The 27,320-nt window shown below is 45.2% G+C and overlaps 1 protein-coding gene across 1 annotated transcript in view; it reads right to left on the reverse strand.

Annotated features, from left to right (window-relative positions):
- Window positions 1-282: 282 nt before the first annotated feature.
- HNRNPLL (heterogeneous nuclear ribonucleoprotein L like) overlaps window positions 283-27,320 on the reverse strand; it is a 125,281-nt gene continuing 98,243 nt past the window's right edge. Inside the window, exons 10-13 of the mRNA XM_030196287.1 lie at window positions 17,354-17,555; window positions 12,310-12,367; window positions 12,115-12,213; window positions 283-1,582 (exon numbers count right to left, since the gene is read on the reverse strand). Of these exons, the coding sequence (XP_030052147.1) occupies window positions 1,527-1,582; window positions 12,115-12,213; window positions 12,310-12,367; window positions 17,354-17,555 (415 nt within the window). The 3' untranslated portion in view covers window positions 283-1,526. The remainder of the gene's footprint in view (window positions 1,583-12,114; window positions 12,214-12,309; window positions 12,368-17,353; window positions 17,556-27,320) is intronic.

Below are 27,320 nucleotides of genomic sequence, written 5' to 3' on the forward strand. Positions count from 1 at the left end.
TCATCCTTAGGCTTTGATGTATCTCTTTAACCATTCATGTGTCCTGGCAGCTGGTAATCGAGCAGTAGAGGTGTCTGCTTAAATTCCCATGCCACAACTTTAACCAATAAAATTTCATCTTTTGTCTGACTGCAGTAGTAGGCAGGCAGAATAATACCGGACCAGATGAACATTCTGGTCTCTTCTAGAAAGAGGTAGAAGTTATGAGCAATACATTATAATCTAAAAGTAGAGTTCAGTGAATATCATAAGGGATTTTTCATACATTTTTATTTTCTACTGTTCTCTTTGCCACTGTGTGTACTGCCTCTGCCACACTGATTCATTGATTGTGACTGCCAAAAACGGGACTTTAATAAATAGTTTGTACAGAACACAACACATTCAAAGATAAAGATAAGGAAAGAACTAAACTGAGCATCAAATTTTAATTTAAAACTGATTCAGGAAGCAACAAACTGTGGTATACAAATAGAGATGAGTGGCAGGAAAAAAAAAACAGTAGTTTAATATTAGTGTATACTATAACATAAGCACAGTTGCCTTTTAAAACAAATTGTGACAATGTGATTTAATTCTGAAAATGTACTAATACCACTAAACTGTAGGCCAATCTAGTCATTCTGTGGTACAGCTACTATGCATTTTCATGCAAGTGGTTTCCAGCTTCATCAGATATTTCACATCTGAGGCTGGCCGGTGATGCTGCAGAAACAGTGTTCTCTTCCTTTGAAAGGGGAGGAGGGAACTCATGGTCATAGTTAAGGGTGATACCCAATAGCCACACTTGGGACCTATGATACAAAATTCCAGAAGGAGCCCTGGTCCATGACTGCCAGCCTCAGGACCTTTTCTTCACCTACTGATTAGGAATTCTAGGAGGGTGAGTCTATTAAAAGGGGAGAAAAACTCCAAGTGATTGCAAATGAAGGCTCATGGGCAAGATTCCAACTAAACCCTTAAGTAACATGAAAGGAGGAACTATATGGCCTAAAAACTGCACTCTGAAGTGCAAACATTCCTGAAGTAACAAAGGACCAGATGTACTAAGCATTTTCCCCCATTTACAAAGATATGGAACAACCTTTAACACATCTGGTCCAAGGTCACTTGCAACACTTAAAATAGTTGAACATCTACAAAACAAAACTTCACACTGAATAATAGGACATCACATGCTTCTCTATTTTATCCACAATGGGAAAATACTTTGCTGGTCAATAATAGAAGGATAAAAACATCTATTCAGTAAAGAGGTTAGAACACATATTTGCATATTTTAAATCTAAAGGTTATTTCATGAGAGCTCACCCAAACAAACAAAAAAAAAAAGGGTAATACTTAATCTTACAGAGGTAAATAATAAAAAATGTATCAATGTTTGTAATTTCTAAGTTATTACTAACAAGCAAAAAATCAAGGTGTGGAAAAACAAGGTCAGATTTGATCACTTCTGGATCCCTTGAACATTGTCTCACTTCAAAGTATCAACGTTTGATGCAACTCTTCTTTTCCTCTTTGCCTCTCTATAAGTGTGAAGAAATGGAGAAACAGAGCTTCAAGGTGTAGGGGTTAGAACCATCTGTTGATACGAAACAAAAGCACAATTTTAAAACAATTTTTCATGTGCCCTGGCCAGTATAAGAATACCTGTTGTTGACACTCTGTCCATTTGCCTGGCTATATGCCTATTTCAGTGGTGCAAATGACTATTCCAATTTGGTTGAAAATCAATAAAGTACACTTAAGTTGTGCTGGAATTCCAAATTTTATGCACATGGCTCATTATACTTGATACATAATTTATGTATCAAGTAGAATGACATTTACATCTCAAATAGGCAAATCGGATTCAAGTTCAATGTGGCTCACAATTAACAAAACTAGAACTGATGGCATTCTGATTACGTAGAACAAAGTATATTTATCTATCTATATAATATATATCTATATCTATAGCTAGATATACACATATACACACACAAAATTACTAATAACAGCATAACATGAAATCCTGATCATATAACATGTTTGTAATATACAGGATAGAATATGAATATGGACAGAGTTGTTGTTACTGCAGTTTAGTTAAATCTAACGTTTGAGGTCAATCTTATCAAGTGAGTTTTCAATAGTTTACGAAATATAAGATAGTTTTCAGTTTGATGGAGTTGTCTGGGCAAAGAGTTCCATCTGGTTGTACTTTGGAATGAAAATCCAGTATTGTGCATAGTTTTATATTTGATTTTATTACATTGAGGGAAGTGTAATACAAGAAAGTCTCTGGATGATTTTTTAGCATTGCGTGTTCATAGCTCTATAAGATTCCGTATGTATGATGGAGATGAACTATAAATTATTTGGTAGGTGAATGCGTGAACTTATAGGTAAGCTTTGTTGCCAAAAAGTTTATATACAAGTACAAGTCTAGAAAGCATGAGACAGAGTTTGTTGTTTGCACCACATTTAGCACAGAGAGGGGAATTCACACATCCAGCATAGTACGCTTGCTTTGGTGAAAAACAAGCTCAAGTCAGAGTTCGAAAGTGGCATTCTCTGTAAAGAGCATTATGCATTACCAGTGGGAGGAGTTTTAATGTTTTGATAAGATCATTTGATAAGGTAAGCTTTGGATTATCGGGTAGCTTTTAAGGACAAGACACTTAAGTACAAGACGAGCTGCTGTGTTTTGAGCAGTTTGTAATTTTCTGATTAGTGAGATCTTTAGTCCTGCATAGACTGCATTGCAGTAATCAAATTTTGATAGTACCAAGGACTGAGTTAATGATCTGAAAATTGGCATTTTGAAAATAAGGTCTTATTCTTTTTATTTTCCATAATGAATTGAATACATTACATAATTTGGATACTTGTGGTTCCAATGAGAGATGTTGATCTATTATTCCCAGCATTATGCTGCACTAGATAAGTTCTGTTACCAATAGTAAAAGTAGAAGAAGCAATTGGTTGGTGAGGGCTTGTTAGTATTACGAATTTGGTTCTCTCTTGTTTCAGTCTGAAATTGTTTGCCCATGATTCCATTAGGACTAGGCCTGATTTTATATTGGTTAAAATTTCTTCGATATCTTTGTCAAAAGTGACAGGATGTTGTACTTTGTGCTTTAATTGCCTTCCTGCTGTGCAAACAGCTTTGTGGTTTTCTACAACATTTTTGGCTTTGCCCTGTTGTCTGCCTGTAGCTGAGCAGTGTGGGTTGAAGTCCCGAGTAAGCAACTTTTGCCACTTCGATCATGTGCTGATGCCCGCTGTCTGAAGCAGTGCTGAAGTTGCTTTTGTTGAAGGTGTGTGCTGAGCATGGATACCACTCTCTGGATTTATGATTGTAGTGAGCCTGCTTTTGTGCTCCAGAGCCTTTTCTCTACTGCCGGTGACTCATTCGGGTCAGAGCAGAAAGGGATGCATTTAGTGCAGCCAATGCTCTCTCTCAGTGCTGGTGCCAGATCCAAGGGAAGAACAAATTAAGGGTTTGAACTTATTAGTCCTGCTGAAGACTCTTTCGCACCTGACAGGGTAGGTCGCTTGGGATGAACATTTCTTTCCTCAAAAAAAAAAAAAAAAAAAAAAAAGAGGATAGAGTGAAAAGCCATGACTAACGGGGGGTGGGGTGCGGAAAAACAGATTGAGGTGGAGGAGGGAAGCCTGCCTATCATGGGAATTCCCACAGATAATCCCTCAATCGAGCCAAAAGGCATCTCTGGGCCAGAGAACAGCTCCTCACACTGGATTCATCAGGAAAATGTCACCATATGGTGCATCTGCATAGAAACAGAAAAATGTAGGCAGATAAAGACCAAATGGCCTATCCAGTCTGCCCATCCATGCCATCTCTCCCTATCACTCCCTTAGAGATCCTATGTACTTGTCCTAAGCTCTCTTGAATTCAAATACTGTTTTTGTCTTCATCACTTCCACTGGGAGGTTGTTTCACAAATTCACCACCCTTTCCGTGAAGAAGTATTTCCTCAAGTTACTTCAGTCTATCCCCTTTTACCTTCATCCTATGGCCCTTGTTCCAGAGCTTCCTTTCAAATGAAGACTCCCTTCCTGTACATTTATGCCACATAGGTATTTAAATGTCTTTATCATATCTCTCATCTCCCACATTTCTTCCAAAGTATACATATTGAGATCTTTAAGTCTGTTCTCATATGCTTTATGAAGACCACTGACTATTTTAGTAGTCTCCCTCTGAACTGACTCCATCCTGTTTATATCTTTTTGAAGGTGCAGTCTCCAGAATTGCACACAATATTCTAAACGAGGTCTCTCCAGAATCTTATACAGGGACATCATCACTTCCTTTTTCCTACTAGTCATTCCTCTCCCTATGCACTCAAGCATCCTTCTAGCTTTCACTGTCACTTTTTCTGTTTGGCCATCTTAAGATTATCACATATGATCACAACCAAGTCCTGCTCCTCTTTCATGCACAAAAATTCTTCACCCCTAAACTACCATTCCCTTGGGTTTTTGCAACCCAAATGAAATGGCCCTACATTTTTTAGCATTAAATCTTAGCTGCCAAATTCCAGACAATTCCTTTAGTTTAATCTATATTGAAAGATATTCCCACACTGGCTTTATGTCCTCCAGCATGTTCCAATCTTGGTCACACAGCATGATTTACGAATATATGTGCCACTGGAATATTTGATCTTCTCCATTAATTTTTCACATCTGCTGGCAAGAATCAAGTACCTGTTTCTAGTTTACTTAAATCTCTGGGTGCTCTTCCACCAAAGAAGAATTATGACACCATAGTAGATAAATGGAACGCTGAGCTAGGAATCAGGCTCTGGGCTAATGATCTTATCAAAACATTAAAACTCCTCCCACTGGTAATGCATAATGCTCTTTACAGAGAATGCCACTTTCAAACTCTGACTAGAGCTTGTTTTTCACCAAAGCAAGCGTACTATGCTGGATGTGTGAATTCCCCTCTCTGTGCTAAATGTGGTGCAAACAACAAACTCTATCTCATGCTTCCTAGACGTGTATACAAACCTTTTGGCAACAATTGCTGTCATTTTTGGGGAACATTCTCCATAAGTTATTAAAACATTCCTCACAGGGCTAATTTGGGAAATCAGAACATTGTGGCTCTCTTTCTAAAGGGAGTAATTTTCTTTTTCACAATGTTGTGGGGGAAAAATGTATTTTACAGAAGTGGAGTTATGGTCACCTACTGTCCTTTTGGCAATGGTGTAACGTGTTCCATGAATGACGTAGGAGGCCTGTGATGCTTGTCTTACTGTTAAGCACAAAAAATGGTTTTGGTTATGGGAATCATATACACAGAATCTTTCACCACGTGGATGTCCTTAATGATCTACAATTATGACTACAGGCATTTGCAAGGACACTTCTCATGTGATCATCCAGAGCGGGGAGGGTGGGTGGGTTGGTGTGGGAAGGGGAGTAGGGAGGGTGGATTGGGTTTGTTATGATTGGTAGTTGGGAGCCACAAGAGCCAAGAGCTCTCTAATTCTTCTCTTGGGGGATTTTGCATTTGTTGGAATTTGTTGCTCCTTTGTTGTTCTTAATAAAAAAGATTTTACATAAAGGCCTCTTCAGTAGGTTAGCCAGTCTGCTGCTGAAAACACTTCTTCCCATGGACACCATCTCTGTTCAGCAGCCCTTGGAAAAGCATCCCATGGTCCAGGAAGCCAAAATGCTCATGATAAGACAATCCGTGCAGCCATGTAGTCATCTCCAGGGACTGTCTTTCTATGTTAAATTGTACAGCGCTGCGTAACCCTAGTTGCGCTTTAGAAATGTTAAATAGTAGTAGTAGGATGCAAGCTTCTCTGCCTTGGCCTCTACCCTCAACAGGGAAGACTGACAAGAACATCACTTATGCACCTGTTTTCTTCCCCCCTCTCCTCATCTGTCCATGGAGAATGGTGTTTCCTTATTATGGATCTGTATTACTTGCTTTGGACTTGATCTTCACATGAGCATAAGCATCCTTTAAGTCCAGAAAACATAACAGGTCCCTTTTTGGAAGGAGGGAAATTTAGGCATCCAGGGAAAACATCTTAAACACTTCTAGAACTAGATATTTGTATTCAAGGCCCTTAGGTCTAGAATGGGTTAAAATGTCCTCCCCACCCCCACTTCTCGTCTGACAAGGAAATAATTTGGAAGAAAATGGACTTGGGGAAAATCCATTACTTATTTCTAGAATAAGCAGCATAAAATGTATTGTACTGTTTTGGGATCTTGCCAGATACTTGTGACCTGGATTGGCCACTGTTGGAAACAGGATGCTGGGCTTGCTGGACCTTCAGTGTGTCCCAGTATGGCAATACATATGCACTTATGTAAAATCCCCCGCCAATGGTACAGGTTCAATAACACTGCTCTGAGAAAGAGAACAGTAACTTAAGTACTCTCTGATGACATGGGTTTGACCAAAACTCCAGTCTCCCTCGATATCCAGCTCTGAAAGAACCCAACAGGATCAGACTCTTTGTGGGCAGATTCAAGCTAAAAAGGTTGGGATGTCACTCCTCAACTCTCCTAATTCAGCTCCTCCTCAAAAGTTGGAAATGTCAAGACCAAAAGAAGCTCAGTAAGAGGCCAAACCTTCCCGATGGCTTGGTCCCAGACCCTTTGAGTCTATTGTACCCAGTTCTGACACTGAAGTGATTATATGCTCCTCCTTTCAGGGGGATATTTTTGCCACCATTACTTGGGTGCTCTTGTGAGAATCAATGTTTGTTTCTGTGCTTCCATATGATGCACATCAGTAGTAACCTTTGATATCAGTGCTGAACAGATAGACCCCTTTGATTTTTTCAGATGGGTATCTGTCAGTGTCTGATCTAGTTGGGTTCTATCAGTAATGGATATCAAGGAAGACTGAGGTCTTCTCAATGTCAATACATCTAGCACAGCATGAGGGTTTGGGACTGATTAACATGGATCAGTCTTTGAAGAACCAGCGAAAAGCTTTTCCTTCTGCTCTTTACGGCCATGAAAATTCTCTAGATCAATTTCCTATGGAAAGTTCTAAGACAAATCCTAGAAAAAGTAAATCACCCCGGTACTCTGACTCTCTGATTAGAACTTCCTGGCGTTAAAGTAAAGGAATATAAAGAAGCAGTGTCAGAAGCTAAAAAATTGTAGACTATTATTAAATGGACTTGGGGAAAATCCACTATTTTTGGGATAAGCAGTACAAAATGTTTTGTACTTTTTTGGGGATCTTGCTGGGTATGTGTGACCTGGATTGGCCACTGTTGGAAACAGGATGCTGGGCTTGATGGACCTTTTGTCTGTCCCAGTATGGCAATACTTGAAATTTAATTGGACCAAATAATATAGATTAAAAGTTTTAACAATCTTAATAAATCATCAGGCATGTCCTCTATTTCAGAATTTCAACAACCTTCAGCTGAGGATTTGGGAGATACTTTGTGGATAAAGTTATGAAAATTATGACTTCTATGAGTTTAGACAGGCCATATCCCAAGGAGACTAAGACCATTCTTCGCAAAATCAGTCTTCTGTACCATAGTTCAATCCCTAGTCCTAACAAAATTTGATTACCAAACTCTATTTACACAGGACTTCAGAGGAATCTTCTAAAAAAACTACAAACCGCTCAAAACACTGCTGCACGTCTCATATTCATCAAAGCAAACCCCCTTCTGTACGATTTGCATTGGCTGCCAATAAAAGACAGATCATTCAAGCTACGTAACCTACAAAACAATTCATACTGCTAACCTTTCGTATCAAGGCACTAAAATTTGGAACTCCTTACCTAACCATTCTAAATGCAACACATCACCACTTCACCTGATAGTTAACTGCTCTCTTTCTATGCCTATTATCCTTTTCTCTCTACAACTCCAAATGTAACTCTCTACTCTGGAATGGCGAATGCCATAACCAAACGTTCTAAGCCACATTGAGCCTGCAAAAAGGTGGGAAAATGTGGGATACAAATGCAACAAATAAATAAATAAAACCATCAAATGCACCAATGATTATTTGTTATTCCGAAGTCTACTGAAAACTCACTTCTTCAGTCTAGCCTTTAAAGAAATAAGCACTCTTCTCAAATAAACTCATGGCATTAATTTTTACCTCATCCCATCTCTCACTACTCCTGCCTATCCAAGTTAACACTAGCTCTTTACCTTTTTCCTCCATATTTCAATTATCTAGCTTAAATCACTAATCCCCCTGTTTACTAAGCTGCGCTAGCTGCTGTTGGTGCAGTAATGCTGACAACGCCCATTCACTTTGAATGGGCTGTGTCAGCAGTTGCTAGCACGGCTTAGTAAACAGGGGAGTAAGTATTTAATTACATCTATTCTTAAGTCACGTTTTACTGGTCTAACATTATATGATGTATTTTACTTTCTGTTAATATATTTTGAACATGTTCATGCTTTTCCAATTGTTATGTAAGCCACACTGAACCTCAGTTCTATTCAGGCTAATGCGGGATATAAATGTCAAATAAAATATCCACAATTGTTGTCTACAAGGTTTACTAGTGATGAGGATAATGGTGTTTCTGTAGATCAGCTGTGGTCATAAGATATCCAAAAGAAGGATGTTTATATAAAATTAAAAGCTCTGGCTGGTAAATCATGATTATTAAATACTAATAAAAAAGGCCCGTTTCTGAAAGAAATGAAACGGGCGCTAGCAAGGTTGTCCTCTAATGGCAATTATGTTAAGGGAACTGTTAGGAAAGAGTATGTGTGAGAGAGTGAATGAGTACGTGTCAGAGAGTGAGTATGTGTGAGAGAGAGAAAGACAGTGTGTCAGAGAGAGAGAGAGTGTGTGTGATTGAGAGACAGAATGTGTGTGTCTGTCTGTGCGAGTGAGAGTGTAGTGTGTGTCCCGTGTGCACCAATTATGCTCTCTCCCCTGCATTCATCCATATGCAGCAAACATATTCTGTGCCCTGCCCCCTTCATCCATCCATGTGCAGCATCTCTCCCCTGCCCCCTCCATCCATCGTGGTGCAGCAATTCTCCTCTGTACCTTGCCCTCCCCCCCTACATGTGCATCAACTCTGCATTCTCCCCTGGCCTCTCCTCCATCCTCCCTTTCAAGTTCCAGGCCCCCCTCCCTCCCCTCCGAGTTCCAGGACCCCCCCTCCCCTTCGACTTGCAGGACCTCCCCTCCCCTTTGACTTGCAGGACGCCCTCTCCCTCTCTCCGAGGTCCACGCCCCCGCGCCTCTCTCTCTCTCTGCCCTCCAAGCACATGTCCTCCGGCAGCCCCTTGCCTTCCTAAGTGCTGGCTATATTTTAAAAATTCTTACCTTGGGGTGCGGCATCCACAGTGAAGGCGAGCGGTGCTTCAAACTGCCTTCGCATGTGTCTCAGCTCTGCCTCTGGTCCCGCCCTCATACAGCCAGCACTTAGGAAGGCGAGGGGCTGCCGGAGGACAGGTCATGCTTGGAAGGCAGAGCGAGAGAGGGAGACAGGCGCGGGGGCTGGCAACTATACAGAGTTCCCTCGAGGGTGGGGTGATTACGAACCCTACACGGCTTCACTGCCACAGAGTCAGCTTCAGAACGTTGGATGTGCAAATTATTATTATATTAGAAATGCCCAGCATTATTTATTGAAAGACATACAACTAGAGATTATCAGCTGGCTAACAGTTTTGTTGAATAAATTACTTAAGGTAATTTTCTTTCAGAATTGGGAAAAATCATTCTGATACCTATACCGAGATCAGAATGTGCTGATATTACCACGGTTTCTAATTTTCGTCCAGTAGAGAGTATACCTTGGTTTACCAAACTAATGGAATCTTGTGTTGCGTCACAAGTTATATCTTTTATGGAGTCCTTTCATTGCCTGCATTATTTGCAACATGGTATTAGAACCATGCATAGCACTAAATCGCTACTTTTAACTTTAATGTCCAAAGTAGAATTACTGCTAAGCCAGAAAATATAATCAGTACTGTTACAATTTGACATATCTGGGGCTTCTGATACAGACGATCATTCTCTCTTGTTAGATAGGCTATCAGAGCTGGGAATCTCTGGAAAGGTATATGAGTGGATTTGGGGTTTTTTTCAGCATAGAAAAATACTGTGTTAAAAAAGAAATGTTTTTTTCTGGTTGTTGGAGCACAGTTTATGGGGTCCCACAGGGTTCACCACTGTCAACAATTTTGTTTAATATTTTTAAGTGTATTTTTATTAAAAATATATCCAAAGCATATAAAATTCTATTGCAACCACAAATGCAAGAGCAAAACTACAACATCCCCCTGCAAATAAGGCTAAGACAACAGTTACCAATTTATGAAACAAAAAATTAATATTTTTATGAGCACACTGGGATCTATGCTGGAATCTTCTAAATATTACATATTTTCTTATGCAGCTGATATACACAGGAAGTACAAGATGTAAGCATCCACACCACGTGCACTTAAACCAGTGGAACTTTACTTTGGGAATGTCTCCAAAAACAATGGCTGAGGTATAACCTAATGACTCAATTTTGGGACAAAATGGTGCAGCTGAGCCAACAAGGGTACCCTAACTAAGCAAAACTAAGAGGGATTAGAGAGGACTCATGTGTGAGAATGCAGGAATTAAACTATTTTGGAGAAATAGCTTGCTGCAAGAGAAATATACTCATTGGACTCCATGGAAAAACAGCTGAGGTGACATGCACAGTTGAGCTTAGGATTTTGAAGTTACAAAAGCTAAGGGAGAGCTTTCCTTTGAAAACCCTATCAGATGTCACCCATCTGTTAACCCAAATGGGCAGTGCTATATCTTCTTTCCCATCGCTTTCAACCTTAAAATTTAAGTCCACTACTCTCTTAGCAAGTGTGGAAAGCATAAACAAAATGTTGCAACTACAGGGGAATACTTTCTTCCAATCATACAAGTCCCATGGTAATGAACCATTACACCCCAGCTTATGCTTCTTGTAGAGGCTGACCAAAACTGGCGGGTTTGGTTCCGGAGGAAACCGAATTTGTGGCTTGGTTTTGGCTTGAACCATACGTGGCCCCACCCCTCCTGCAAACTAGCCTCCGTACACTCTCTGACAGAAAACATACTCTCCTGCCCCCCCTCCCCCCCCGGGCCTACCTTGTAAAGGCCCTGGTGATCTAGTGGTATCTTTGGGGCAGGCGCATCCCAAGTTGCTCCCGCCCCCGTCGGCTGCACTGTAATAATGGTGGTGATGGCAACTTCCCGCAGCAGCCTCGTGAGACTGCTGCAGGACGTTGCAGCCGCCATTTTAGAAATGGGATTGGCCTGAGCAGGACTGCTTTTCAGACAATTCTCAATTCTACAATGGTAGCTGCCATTGTTACAGACCACCCAACGGCGGAAGGAGTAACTCAGGATGCTTCTGCCCAGAAGTCAGCACTAGATCACCAGGGTCTTCACAAAGTAGGCCGGGGGGGGGGGGGGGGAAGCATTTTTTTTTGTCAGGAAGGGGTGGGGTACAGGCTTGGCTTGCGGCTGCAGAAGGGTGGGGCTACAGTTTCAGGTTTCTGGTGAAAATGTGCAAGCATTTTTTGCCACAACCCTATAAAGGTGCTATATTTCCTATAGATGAAAATGAGGAACATTAAGATAGAAGGAGCAACTATACACATAAACCCCCAGATTCTGTAAAGACCACCCAAATTTATGTGCCAAAATTTGGGTGCAATCCTATGATACGTGTGCAACTTAACTGGTTAACAAACCAATTAATGGCAATAATTGGGTGCTATCAATTATTGACATTAATTGGCACCAATTAGAATTTGTGCGCATAGGGTTGTGAGCTAGTCTATAACACTGGGCACTTAAATTCCGTAGCGCACAACTCAAATGGGGGATGGCCATAGGTGGGTGGGTCAGGACATTCAAAAAATTTGTACACAGTGTTATAGAGTACCCGAGATGCGCAGCCAAATTTGGGCACCATCAGATGGTGTAAGTCCTTGTAGCCATATTTGGGTGCAGGAATCAGCACTACACACTACTCTATAAAGTGCCAACTGCCGATTTTTTCTGGTGCCAATTTTTGGGCACAATTTATTGAATTCAGCCCAATGCCTTTTTATTAAGTATTGAAAAATCTTTCGCACTTACTCGGAACTCTTATCTGGTAGTGATTTAATACAGTAAGGGCTTCCACTGCCTCGGTCTTGGATTCCCATTCTAACAAACCTGACACTGTTTTAGCAGAGGCTGCAAAGACAAAACAATGAATGCTCAATGCAAAATGCTCAAAGTACACAAGAACTTTATAATAACACTGTAAAAGCTGTATGAAGGTATACTGACATTTTGCATCAAACACTTTGTATTTGATAAAGAGGGGAACCTCATGGTCTTCACAGAGCTGCAGCAGAAAAAGAAAAGAAAACACATTTATGGTTTAGAGGGAAATCTAGTCAGAAGAAAAATTGCTTATTTAGTACTAGGAATGTAAGAAAAAAAAAACCTGCTTTGCGGTTTCCCAACATTTGGAGTGGAGGAGTAGCCTAGTGGTTAGTGCAGCAGACTTTGATGCCTCCACTGCCCCAGGTACAAATAAGTACCTATATATTTACTATGTAAACAGCTTTGAAAGTAGTTGCAAAAACCACAGAAAGGTGGTATATTAAGTCCCATTCCCTTTCCTCTTGTATAGACCAATGGTTCCCAAACCTGGTCCTGGAGACACACCAGCCAGTCAGATTTTCAGGATACCCACAAGAAATAATTAATGAGGGAGATTTGCATGCACTGAGCCTCCACTGCATGCAGATCTATCTCATGAATATTCATTGTCGATATACTGAAAACATAACTGGCTTGGGTGTCTCCAGGATCAGGTTTGGGAACCACTGGTATAGACTCATTATTGCTAATACAGATGGCAAAAATGAAATTACTTACCTGTTCTTCATAGACAGCAGGATAAAACCAAATGGGTGACACTATTATGTTGCACTTATAACTGGTCTACAGTTTTTTTTTTTTGAGAAGTCATCTGCTTCAGAGATAATATGTGCTCTTTATATTGGATTTTGATGTGATGAATTGAAATATGATAATTTAAATAGCTGATTAGCTACTGGTTCCAAGATATTTACGTTTTTACATTTTATGAATATATGAACACTAGTAATGAAGGCCCGTTTCTGGCAGAAATGAAACGGGCGCTAGCAAGGTTTCCCTGGGAGTGTGTTTGCTTGAGAGAGTTTGTGTGAGAGAGTGAATGTGCGAGTGTATGCGTGAGACAGAGTAAGTGTGTGCGTGTGTGTGTGATAGTGTGTATTTGTGTGTGTGTTGGTGTGAGAGAGACACTGTGTGTGTGAAAGAGTGTGTGCAAGGGTAGTGTAAAAATGGAGAGACTGTTGGAAAATTTGGCATAGCAAAACACAACCATTTGAGCCAGTTGTTTCCCTTTTTTCCTTTGCCCTCCCCTTCATACTGAATGATTTTTTTCCTCCCCTTCCATCCCCTCCATGTCCCGTGTGTGTGTGTGAGAGAGAACAATGTGTATTCCCTGTCACAGTGGAGGGTCAGTTGCTCCTTATAGGTGTACGTGTAGAGAGAGAGAGAGACAGTGTGTATTTGCGCCGGTAGCTCCATGCAGGCTTTGTGGGGAGCCAAAGCTGCCCGAGTCCCTTTTTATATTTGTCTTCTTGGAAGGAAGGAGGATGATTATGTAGCCTTCTCGCCCCCTCCTCCCCTCCCCTCCCCGTATTTTTTTTCAATCTTTCCCTTCCCCCTTTTACCCCTTCCACTGTCTTCTGCAGTTTTTTTTGCCCTTGGAAATGCACGGGAAACGAAGGAAACGTCAAAACAGTCTCCAAAAGTCTGAAGGAATCGAGGAGGAGGGGGTTGCAAGAGGTTAGACAGAGGGTAGGGGGAGGGACATCAAGTGATGAGGGGGAGGAGAAGCCAAATTAAAGGAAACGACTGGAGAGAGAAAATTTGAAAGGAATGAAACCCCTTCCTCCAAGGAAGCTGCTGCTTGAGCAGTCAGTGTTGAGGAAGGGGGGTGGGGAGAACCAAGGAAGCAGGCAGAGCAGAGGGAGGGACAGGTATGGAGAGCACCCGGTTCCTCCTTCTCCATCCCTGCTTGTGGTGGCAGGGTTAATACTTGCAAAGCCAGTGCTGCAAGGCCAGGCCAGGCCGCAGTTTCACCCAGGCAGGTGTGTAGAGGGGAGGAGGTACCCAGTGCTTGGTTGTGTGCGTTCCCTCCCCCCCCCCGGCATTGCAGGTGTAGCTCCATGCAGGCAAATGTATGTGTGTTATCTAATGGCGCGATTGGGGGGGGGGGGGGGGGTCCGGGGTTTTTGTTTTTTTATTTTAGTAAACAGGTTGATGCGTGCAGAAGCCGGGCAGTCCTCCACTCCCCGACATAGGCCCTGCCCATCCCCCCGTACGTGCACGTTGGCCCCCCCTCCAAAATCGGCAACCCCCCTCTACTACCCTCCCCTCCTCTTACCGGGGTCCCAGCCGCAGAAGTGAAGGGCAAGGTAGGTCGGAGATTCTGCTGCCTTCCGTTCTCTTCGCTATGAGCTTTGTGCCCTGACTCTCTGGTTCCGCCCTCATTTCCTGTTTCTGCAAGGGCGGGACCAGAGAGTCAGAGCAGCAGAGAACTGAGAGCGAAGAGAAGGGAAGGCAGCAGAATCTGCGAGCTACTTTGCCCCTTAGTTCTGCTGCCGGGACCCCGGTAAGAGGAAGGGAGGGTAGCAGATGGGGGTTAGCGATTTTGGAGGAGGGCGAACGTGCACGTAGGGGGATGGGCGGGGCCTATGTCGGGGAGGGCCGTTGCACGGGTGGAAGCATGTGTGAGAGAGAGATGGGAGTGGTTTGGCGATTTTGGAGGGGGGGGGGGTGACGTGCAGGGGCATCTGTGAGACAGAGTGGGGGTTTTGGATTTTGGAGGGGGGGCGACGCGTAGGTAGGGTCGATGTTGCTTGGTTTAGAGTGTATGGGAATGACGGCTGCGTTGGGGAGTGGAAAGAGATCAAGCAATGGGCTTCCTAGCTTAGTGTAGTTGTGGTCATTATGACCTGCCCTCGACGTCATAACGTTTTGACGTGAGGGCGGGGCAGAGATAGATGGTTAGTAAAAGTGGTTACAGAGCTTCCAACTAACGAACCCTGAAGCCACAAAGTCAGCCTCAGAACGTTGAGGTTGCTTTTTATGTGCAGATGGGGCGTAGCTGAGGGCGGGTCTATGAGTGAGGGTGAGTGGTCCTCATAGCCTAGCCTACGAAGAGTACAGGAGTTCAGTGCTTCACTGCCACGGAGTGAGCTTCAGAACGTTTGAGGGGGGATTTATTTATATAGATATGTATACTACTACTACTTAACACTTCTATACTTAGATAGTACATTTAAGTCTTTTCATCTGAGTATGCTACCTTTACAAAATATTTTCCTTGTACTCTAAAAATCAGCAAAAGGGCTATATAAATAAAAATTATTTTGGGCAAAGATCTGTTAAATGTGTATGTATATCTATATATAAAATGCAAAAAATGGCTGTAAATGGTTTTTTTTTTTTTGTTACATTTGTACCCCGCGCTTTCCCACTCATGGCAGGCTCAATGCGGCTTACATGGGGCAATGGAAGTTTAAGTGACTTGCCCAGAGTTACAAGGAGCTGCCTGTGCCTGAAGTGGGAATCAAACTCAGTTCCTCAGGACCAAAGTCCACCACCCTAACCACTAGGCCACTCCTCCACTCCAAAAAATAACTTGCAAAGCTTCCCAAAAAGTGAACCAAGATATTAAAGATGGACCTCAATATATCAAAAATAACTCTCTTAGCAGGAGAAAAAGACCTCAGACTTCGCAAAGAATTCTCACTGTGTTTCTCACTATGTCTACCATTGGCGGACTACGGTATTTAACTTTCGATGATTGACTAAATCATAGGTCACAAAACTCCTTCCTAATCTGTGAATTGTATATCTTTTCATATATTTTCATAATATTTTTGTGCAATGAAATAAACTGTGCTCAACATTCTTCAATATAATACATTTTATGATCAGTGACATCTCAAAACTAGGGTCCCAACATGCACCCGTTTTATCCTAATAAAACAGCTTACCGTGTTTGTTGCTTATTGCTCTGTAGTTGGGTGGAAAAAACATAGATGAGAGTATAAAAAATGTATTTTAGTGACATGCTACACCAAGGCTTTTGTATGCCTTGAGGTTTTCTAGCAGCTGCCTGTAGTAGTCTGTCTTGTTTATTTCCAAGAAAATTTAATGCCACTAACTGGAAGGCTTTCCATGCCACCATTCCTTGCCATGGCGTGAATGTTCAAATGCATCATTTTGAAGTTGGCAAATCTGAGCACCCACAAAGACACCTTCCTTATCTTAGCTTCACTTAACCTTGGAAATTTTCCTCCCACAGTTGACAGGTCAGAGCCTTCAAAAGCCAGGACCTGTCAAACACAGGGGCTGGAGGTCCATGGGAACCCCAGTCCCCCCTACAACTGAAAGGCCCTGGTGGCCTAGTGCCCTCTGAACCTCTACCCAAGGCAGCGACACAGGGCTGGAGGTGTGGTGGATCTCCAGTCCCCTTCCGACACAAGCTAACCCCCCTTACTCCTCTGCTAAGGAACAGGTAGGGGGGGGGAATGGGGTTGATAGACCACCAGGTTGGGGGTTGCAATTGCGGCCCACTGGCCACCAGGGCTTTTCTTTTATTGGGTGCGAGGTGGGGTTAGGGGGGGCTGGAGATCCACTAGACCTCTAAGACCCCGTGTCGCTGGCTTGGGGTTGGGGCTACTGCAGGGGGGGGGGGGTGAGGATCATGGGGGACCTGCTAGCATGCAAATGCATGCTGGACAGGACTCCCCATTGCTCTGGAAATCCTAACGTCAACTCCGAGCTGGCGTAGGGTTTGGCGTGCTGCCCGCTGAGCACTGGGGAAGAATAAGTTTAGCCCAGGAGCACGTTGTTTCACGTGCTTGGGGGGCTCTGATCATGGGGCGGAAGCAAACGCAGGCGCTATTACAGCGCTACTGACCTCTAGTGCCTGCGCTTGCTTCTGATCATCGGCCCCTAAATAAGTTCAATAGCTACTGCCTCTGACTTCTCATCTACATATTTCTAAAGTGCCCGGCCTGTAATAAAGGTACTGGGATAGCAAAGGAGAAAGGGAAAATAATTATCTGTACAAATCTTTACAATGTAGGAATTATATACGTTCTTCTTTGCTTGCCCCAAAACCACAGGGCATTTTGGACCTTACAAAATAAATTCTTTACTCATAGCTTTTATCAAGCATCTAATCAAGGGAAGTTTGCACATAAAACATATACAAACCAGAAATTTAAAGCATGCAAAGTTAGAGATTACAACAAACCTTTTGGAAGGTATCCTCTTCCACACACAGGGGAACATTGTAGTAATGCAACACACATGATGGTGGCTGGATTATGTTCTTGGACGCTTGACCCGCACTTGTAAATCGATTGTTCTTGCTCATGGCAAAATCTTTATAGCTACTTGTACCATCCTCCAGTTCAAATATCTGGCTTGGAACTACAGAGTATTGCTTGGATACACTAAAATATTAAAATGACAGTAAAGGAGAAAGGAGTTCAATATGCAGAGGCACTATAACGAGAGTTAGCTAGTTCTATGTATTAGGTGCCTAATCTTCTGATTAAAAAAAAAAAGCCACATAGGTTTTTAGTTCTATAAATATCCTCCAAATGCTCATATTTTTTATGCAGAATTAAGCTATATTTAATTCCAACTGCATTTGTAGCCTGCAGTGTAGCCACTTTCCCTAAAAATGTATCACATTCACTGAGCTTTGAATTAATAAGTTGAAAAACCTGATATGCTTGTGAAGAGTAATGACAAAGCTGGGCAGTAAAAGTCCTTAACATCAACTCGACTTTCACCTCCAATTTCCAAATGTCGCCCAACAAAATATCTGATGGTATTTGTTCTATAGGCCCCATCTCCAAAATTGGGCAGGGAACCAGTAAAGGAATCTGATATCCAGACAGGGGACTATGAGGAGTCTCATGTAAGTCAATCACTGCACCTGCTTCTTCCAAGGAACCGGATACCACATACTTTAAATTTTCCAGTTACTTGCTTGTCATCACTTGAGATTCTGCTCCGTAAATATATGAAAGGAATACTGATATTGTCAAATGACAATTTTATATTGTTTTCTAATTTGTATTATTTGTCTCAAAAAAAAGTTTTCTGGTAAAACGGAGGGAGATGCACTAGAAGTGTTGGGAAATTAATCAGTTTGATTTAACTAAATTTCTAGAAACCTGTCAGGATGATTTTCCTCAGCAAGCAACTCTTAAGTTTCTTCTATTTCTGAGAAGAATAAGTTATTGATTATGCAAACTTACTTTAAGAAGATAGTGCCTTCAGGGGGTTTATGGTGGGTAGGCAAACATTCGATAACATTTGCAGAGTACTGCACCTGATCCATATAGTGAATGAAACCCGGCAAGCCATGTTGTGCTTTCATTAGACACTGAAGTAGAGGAGTGTGGTAGCCGTGTTAGTCCACTCTTAAGGTTATCAATAGAAATCAAACAAAATAAAACATGGAAAAGAAAATAAGATGATACCTTTTTTATTGGACATAACTTATTGGACATAACTTAATAAGGGCACCCTTCGAAAGCTAATCAAGAAATGTATTATGTCCAATAAAAAAGGTATCATCTTATTTTCTTTTCCATGTTTTATTTTGTTTGATTTCTATTAGACACTGAAAAAGCATTCATGTTTTCAGTGTTGGAAAAGATGGGTCTCACGGGGAGATTTTTTGGCTTGGACACACTTGTATGTTAACCACTTGGCATATCTCACTATCAATAATGCACACACATAGGTTTTTTTTTCGCTTCCCCAAGGCACAAGGCACAGCTGCACGATCTCGCCGTTGCTTTATGCCCCTTCCATAGAGCCCTTAGCTCGGGTACTTCGTGCTGAGAGGGATATTGCAGGCATACAGGTGTACAGGTGGGAGGGGAGGTCCACAAAGTGATGTTCTTTACAGACATTCTAACACTGACAGATCCTCCCACATCCCTCCCACGAGTCATAGCGGAACTTGAACAGTATAGTACGGTTTTGGGTCAATATGAGCAAGTTCAAACTGTTAGGCCTTAATGTAGCACCCACATTAGCAACTGCCTTGCAAGCTCACTTTCCTTTCTGTTGGGCCACTTGATCTATCCATTACTTGGGGGTCAATATCACACCTACACTGGAAGGCCTGTATCAGGCTAACTCCCCTCCCAAGTTGTGAGAATTGTTCCAAATTGTTTGCCGACTTATCGATGGGAAAGACTTGAGCTCTCATGGCTAGGCAGGATGAATGCCGTGATAATGATGTTATTGCCTAAACTGATGTATTTATGGCACTACCCCTGCCTATCCCTCAACAGTTCTTTGTCACATTAAAATGGGAAAACTTTTGCATATATTTTGAAAAATAAAAACCCTCAAGGGTGCCGGCAGTCATGTTGTATCAACCTAAACTGAAGGATGTTATGGGCGTACCAAACCTTTCCCTGTATTTTCAGGCTGCCCAACTCTGGTCGTTGACGACTTGGCTAGAAGGCAGAAACCCTGGGTAAGGACTGAATGCCAATGACTGGGCTGCTTTTGCTGAAATTCCTTCCTTGGTTCCTGAGGCAGAGACCGCTCAGGGTCATCAAGCAAGAACCCTTTGAAGCAGAAACCACACAGCCGACATGGTGCAAGCTGCGGGATAAGTTTTTCCTGGAAAGACAATACTTCTGCAAAATATCCATTTGCACAGCCCCAGGGATTTCTTGGGATGGGGATGATCCTGTGTATCAGCTCTGGGAACGCCAAAGTATATCTATGCTGGGACAGATATAGGAGGATGGAGAGTGTCCTTTTCTGATTTGTGAAATGAGTATGGGTTACCCCAACACCATCAATTTCACTATCAGAGAATTAGGGATTTCATATATCGTAGGGCCCGAGCAGAGCTCAGTTTAGAGAAGGTAAAATTATGTATCATACCTGATAATTTTCTTTCCATTAATCATAGCTGATCAATCCATAGACTGGTGGGTTGTGTCCATCTACCAGCAGGTGGAGATAGAGAGCAATCCTTTTGCCTCCCTATATGTGGTCATGTGCTGCCGGAAACTCCTCAGTATGTCGATATCCAAGCTCCATCCGCAGGACTCAGCACTTAGAGAATTACACTCACAAAGGGACACTCTGCCCAGCTCACCACCGCCGAAACGGGGGAGGGGAATTAACCCAGCTCATCCCCACACAAGTGGGGGAGGGGAATCCGTCCAGCTCATCCCCGCGGAGCGGGGGAGGGACACCACCCCGCCGATGCGGGGGGATCTGGCTTATCCTGCAACCGCAACCGCGGGAGGAGCTGACTGACCCTAACACCGCCGAAGCGGGAGGGGTACAAAGCTGCCCTACAGCCGCACGAAGCGGGAGGGAGCGCCGGCAGAATTTATGTCTCAATCCAGCCCCGTAAAACGGAGGGGAGAGGAATGCAGCAGCTCACTGTAACACAAACTCGTCTCAACTCTTGAAGAATCCAATTGAAAAAACTTGAACACGAAGTCCTCCTGAACAGGAACTGAAGACTAAACTTGAACCTGAAATGCAACCAGAATATAAACAGTATAGATATCTGGGAGGGGCTATGGATTGATCAGCTATGATTAATGGAAAGAAAATTATCAGGTATGATACATAATTTTACCTTCCATATCATCATGCTGATCAATCCATAGACTGGTGGGATGTACCGAAGCAGTACTCACCCAGGGCGGGACATTGAAATCCCTGACCGCAACACTGAAGCTCCAAACCAAGCCTCCGCCCGAGCAGCCACAGTCAAGCGGTAATGCCTGGAGAAGGTATGGGCCGATGCCCAAGTTGCCGCCTTGCATATCTCTTCCAAGGAGACGGACCCGGCCTCTGCCATCGAGGCCGCCTGAGCTCTAGTGGAGTGAGCCTTCAGCTGGATAGGCAGCACCTTCCCCGCGGCCACATAAGCCGCTGCAATGGCTTCCTTGACCCAACTTGCCACTGTAGGCTTAGCAGCCTGCAGACCCTTACGAGGACCTGCAAACAGGACAAACAGATGATCCGATTTCCGGAAATCATTGGTCACTTCCAAGTATCTGATGATGACTCGTCTCACATCCAGATATTTGAGAGCAGAGTATTCCTCTGGGTAGTCCTCCCTACGAAAGGAAGGGAGACAGAGCTGCTGATTCACATGGAAGCGAGAAACAATCTTGGGCAGGAAGGAAGGCACTGTGCGAATAGTCACTCCTGCCTCAGTGAACTGCAGAAAAGGCTCTCGACATGAGAGTGCCTGGAGCTCGGAAACTCTTCTGGCTGAAGTGATAGCCACCAAAAAGACTGCTTTCAACGTCAGGTCTTTCAGAGATGCCCTCGACATGGGTTCAAAAGGCGGCTTCTGCAAGGCTCTTAGCACCAGGTTGAGATTCCACGCAGGCACCACTGAGTGCAGAGGAGGGCGCAGGTGATTAACTCCCTTGAGAAAACGTACCACATCTGGCTGCGAAGCCAGGGAAGCACCCTTCAGGCGGCCCCTGAAGCAAGCCAGAGCCGCTACCTGGACTTTAAGGGAACTGAGCGACAGGCCTTTCTCCAGACCTTCTTGCAGGAACGCCAACACTGAAGAAATTGGAACAGTGAAGGGAGAAAGTGAGCCTGCTTCACACCACGCTGCAAAGGTACGCCAAACCCTGGCGTAAGCAGTAGAAGTAGAGCGCTTCCTCGCTCTTAGCATAGTGGCGATGACCTTGTCTGAGAAGCCCTTCTTCCTCAGACGCTGCCGCTCAATAGCCAGGCCGTAAGACCAAAGGGGGAGGGATCCTCCATCACCACGGGACCCTGATGCAACAGGCCCTGCTCACTGGCAGCCGCAGAGGGTCGTCCACTGAGAGCCTGATCAAGTCCGCATACCAGGGACGTCTGGGCCAGTCCGGACCCACCAGGATTATCTGGCCTGGATGCTTTGCCACCCGGTCTAGTACCCTGCCCAACATGGGCCAGGGCGGGAACACACAGAGAAGCTCCTGTGTCGGCCACTGTTGGAGAAGAGCATCTACTCCCAGAGATCGAGGGTCCCGTCCTCTGCTGAAAAAGCGCGGCACTTGGCCGATGACGCCATCATATCTAGGCTCGGCTGGCCCCAGCGCTTCGTGATTTCCAAGAACACCTGAGCCGATAACTGCCACTCTCCGGGATCCAAGGTATGGCGACTGAGAAAGTCTGCCTTGACATTCATGACTCCGGCAATGTGGGCCGCTGACAGCTATTCCAGGTTCGCTTCCGCCCACTGGCATAGATTCATGGCCTCCTTGGCTAGAGGGGCGCTCTTGGTACCTCCCTGGCGGTTGACATAGGCCACAGCAGTGGCATTGTCCGACAGGACCCGTACTGGCCTCAACGCCAGTACCGGGAGGAACTCCAAAAGCGCCAACCGAATGGCTCTGAGTTCCAGGAGGTTGATAGACCACTTTGCCTCTGCAGGAGACCAGAGCCCCTGCGCTGTCCTTCCCAAGCAGTGGGCTCCCCAGCCCGTCAAAGAGGCGTCCGTCGTGACGACAATCCACTCCGGGGTCACAAGAGGCATCCCTGCAGACAACTTGTCTGTCTTCAGCCACCAGCTCAGCGCCTTGCGCACTGCTGGGTCCAAGGGAAGGCGCACAGCATAATCCTCCGACACCGGAGTCCAGCGCTGCAGCAGAGAGTGTTGTAGTGGTCTCATATGAGCCCTGGCCCAGGGCACTACTTCCATCGTGGCCGTCATAGAGCCCAACAGCTGCACATAGTCCCAAGCCCGAAGCGGAGAGGCTACTAGGAACTGGTCCACCTGAGCCTGAAGTTTGACAATCCGATTGTCCGGCAGGAACACTCTGCCCACTTGGGTGTCGAATCTAACTCCCAGATACTCCAGGGACTGAGTCGGGCGCAGCTGGCTTTTCTCCCAGTTGATGATCCACCCCAGGGAGCTCAAAAGAGCAATCACCCGGTCCACAGCTCTGCCGCACTCTGCATAAGAGGGGGCTCGGATCAACCAGTCGTCCAGATAAGGATGGACTTGTACTCCTTCCTTTCGCAGGAAGGCCGCGATGACCACCATTACTTTGGAGAAGGTCCGCGGAGCAGTAGCCAACCCGAATGGGAGGGCTCTGAACTGGAAGTGTCGGCCCAGGACTGCAAAACGCAGAAAGCGTTGACGAGGAGGCCAGATGGGAATATGCAAGTACGCTTCCTTGATGTCCAAGGATGCCAGGAACTCCCCTGCCTTCACTGCCGCTATAACAGAGCGGAGAGTCTCCATGCGAAAGTGCCGAACTTTCAAGGCCCGATTGACCCCTTTGAGGTCGAGGATAGGCCGTACAGAACCTCCTTTCTTTGGTACCACAAAGTAAATGGAGTAACGTCCCTTGCCAAGCTGATTTTCTGGCACCGGAACGACCGCACCCAGGCGGATCAGATTGTCCAAGGTCTGCTGCACTGCCACAGCTTTGACCGGAGACTTGCAGGGAGAGAGTACATACCCGTCTCTTAAGGGTCGGCAGAACTCTAGCTTGTAGCCGTCTCTGATGACTTCCAGCACCCAAGCGTCTGAAGTTACCCTGGTCCACTCGCCCAGAAACGAGGACAGGCGTCCTCCAATCTGCACTGGGGGAGGACCGGAGGGCGCACCTCCGGGACGGCGGTCTCTGCGAAAGGAATGCTGCTTAGGGGAGAAGTTCCTCTTGAAGGAAGAGGGGGCAGAGGAGCACGACTTGCCCGGGAGGTACCGACGGGCTTCCTGAAACCGTCCTCTGGAGTTACCGGGGCGAGCACTGGCCCGAGCCCTGACCTCTGGTAACCTCTTGCCCTTAGACGTGCCGAGATCGGTCACAATTTTGTCCAGCTCGACCCCAAAGTGCAGCTTGCCTTTAAAAGGCAACTTAGCCAGGCGGGACTTAGAGGCGTGGTCAGCAGACCAATGCTTCAGCCAAAGCCACCGCCGCGCAGAGACTGTCTGAGCCATACCTTTAGCCGAGGCTCTCAAGACATCATACAGTAAGTCTGCCAAATAAGCCAAGCCCGATTCCAGGGCCGGCCAATCAGCCCTCAAGGAAGGATCCGAGGGGGAAGCCCGCTGCACCATTGTCAGGCACGCCCTGGCCACATAGGAGCCGCAAACTGAGGCCTGCAAACTTAAGGCAGCCGCCTCGAAGGACAACCTTAAGGCCGCCTCCAATCTTCTGTCTTGGGCGTCCTTTAGGGCCGTGCCACCTTCCACTGGCAACGCCGTTTTCTTAGTCACCGCAGTGATTAAAGAATCCACGGTAGGCCAAAGAAAGGCCTCCCGTTCACTTTCAGGCAAAGGATAGAGGCGAGACATAGCCCTAGCCACTTTGAGGCTCGCTTCCGGGACATCCCATTGAGCTGAAATCAAGGTGCGCATGGCATCATGCACGTGGAAGGTTCTAGGCGGGCGCTTCGTCCCCAGCATAATGGCAGAGCCAACAGGGGCTGAGGGAGAGACGTTCTCTGGAGAGGAAATCTTCAAAATGCTCATGGCCTGCACTAACAGGTTGGGCAAATCCTCTGAGCGAAAGATCCGCGCTGCAGAGGGGTCATCCACTCCATCCGAGCGGGAATCCGTCTCCTCCAAGGAATCCCCAAAGGACCGTTGGGAGAACTCAGATACGCTGCCCTCATCTACATCAGAGGAGACAGAGTCCTCTAAGGCCTGGGAATCCACCCGAGGGCGTTTACTTCCGGGGGCCTCAACCCCTTTATCGGCCAAGAGAGCAGGGGCAGCGTTTTGCATAAGGAAGGCCTGATGCAGCAGCAAAATAAACTCGGGGGAGAAACCCCCCACACTGTGCACTTCAGCAGCCTGGGCCACAGCCCTAGACGCACCCTCAACCGGCACTCGCAAGAGCGGGGGAGAAACATGCTGCGCATCCAAGATGGCGTCCGGCGCAACACTCCGCGAAGGAGCCGCGCGGGAAGAACGGCGCTTAACTTTAGACGCTTTTTTGCCGTTGCCCAAATCAAGAGCGGCTATGGCATTAACGTCTCCCAGCTCAAGGGCGGCCCAAGAAGAAGCCGTCCGAGCAGAGTGGCCGGCCAAGATGGCGGAGGCGAGCAGCGGGGGATGGGCGTTTATGGCGGGAAAAACCGCCACACCGGAGGAAGAACCGGGACACCGACCGGCCTCCAAACTGACACCCAACAAGGGCGAATCAGACTTTAAGACCCCCGCTAGAAGTGCACACGCGGTCCGGGGAGCGATTCTTCGCGCCCTCCGACGCCATAGGCCACGTGGAGATCGATCGGGGAACCCCCTGCCCGCTATAAAAAGGTAAAAATTACCTGCTTCTCGCTCCGAGCTGTAACGAACTGGTGTCCCAGTGAGTAGCTGCAATAAACGTTTAAATAAACGTTGAAATAAACGCCCTTAAGGACGTCCAAAATTTTTTTTTTTTTTTTTTTTAACGGAGCCAGCGGGAGGGGGGAGAAAAGGAGGGACCTGGCGCCACCAGGTTTGCACTTGCTCAAGAAGAGCCCTCAACCCCAGGTACTCAACAAAACCTAAAAATTAGGCTTGGAGACCTAGCCAGAGCTGCTGCTGTGTGTGACCACCACCTGCTGAGATAGGGAACATACTGAGGAGTTTCCGGCAGCACATGACCACATATAGGGAGGCAAAAGGATTGCTCTCTATCTCCACCTGCTGGTAGATGGACACAACCCACCAGTCTATGGATTGATCAGCATGATGATATGGAAGACACTGATAAAGCAGGTTATTCAAGGGGATGGTTCTAGAGGGTGTCTTTCTCACCTTTATAATGTCTTGCTGCAGTCCCTGTAGTGCACTATACTCAGAGGTGGGAATGAGATCTGGGCGTCTCCTTTGAATTTTTACAATGGGAGGGGGCATTGCGCCATCTCTTAAAGGTGTCTATTGCTAGCTCTTTGGTAGAGAATGGCTACAAAATACTTTATCACTGGTATTATACCCCCTCCCGCTTGGCCCCAGGGATTGTTGGAGGGACTTGTGGTCAGTGGTGACATGTACCATACATACTTGGTAGACTTGCCCCAAAATAAAATCTTATTAGACAGAGATCATTGGCCTTGTTCAACAGGTGACTGGTGTGGATTACCCAGCATGGGCTGAATACAGCTTGCTCCATTTTAAACCCTTGGCAATTAAACCAGAACGCCATAGTAGAGAGTTGCACGGGGAGAGAAATAACCCATATCCACCTGTCCCCGCTGTAATCTAATCCGTCCACACCCGTCCCTGTTAGAATCTTACCCATCCCCACAAGAATTTAACCCAACCTCATAAGAATTTAACCCGCCCCAGCAAGAATTTAATGGTATTCCAGTTGGCTCTCTGTCTCACTCTGTGTTCTTGTCGCAGCACTGCAAGCAAGGAAGGAACGGAAGTTGGAACTTGGAACACTTTGGTACGCATATGAAAGACTCATCTCCGATTCACTGGCACTGTATGTTGAGAGGTCACCATATGTACACGCCAGATGGTCAGGTGACCTCTGATGCATGCCTGTGTCAGAGCTGAGGCCTGAATATCAGCTTGGGAGCAGAGAGGATTAATGGAAGACTTTCCGCATCTGCACTGTTAAAGCAAGGAGGAGGTGGTGGCGGCGGCGGCACTCAAAGAACTTGACACTTGGTAGGTGAGAGGCTGGTGCAGGTGAAGCTTACACTTTCCACAGGAACCCCACAAGAACTGTTTCTGTCTCCGTGGGAACCCCACAGCTCTGGAGAGGATTCCTGTGGGATTTCAGCAAACCCATTTCCTTGCAAGTCTCTACTCCATAGACTATCAGCTTCTTCGTAGCCAGCAAACTTGCACTTGTGGTGGTTTGGAAGCAGTCCCTGCCACCTCTAGTTGTGACAATTCTCTACAAGATGGACTACATATATCTGATGTCTAAACTGACAGCTATTAGAAATGGCCAGCTATTTCAATTTTATCGCCGGCAGGACTGTTATCATGCCTGGTGCTTCCAAACAGGGATAGACCCCAATCAAGCTCCTTGTTTATCTTGTTGCCTTGATTTGCCTACCTGTGTTGCTTATCTGATATGCAATCTTCTCTCCTAGAAATTTGCCTGTTCATTGGGGAGGGAGGTGGGAAGGTAGATGGGTGGGGGGTTACTGCTTCTTACTGGGTTTCTATGTTGAACTTTAATTATCTGTAACTGTTTTCTATGCCAATCTTAATAAACAGGTAAAAAAAAATTGTGGCAGTAATC

This window comes from Microcaecilia unicolor, chromosome 3 (genome assembly GCF_901765095.1).
Source record: "Microcaecilia unicolor chromosome 3, aMicUni1.1, whole genome shotgun sequence".
Classification (NCBI taxonomy): Eukaryota; Metazoa; Chordata; class Amphibia; order Gymnophiona; family Siphonopidae; genus Microcaecilia; species Microcaecilia unicolor.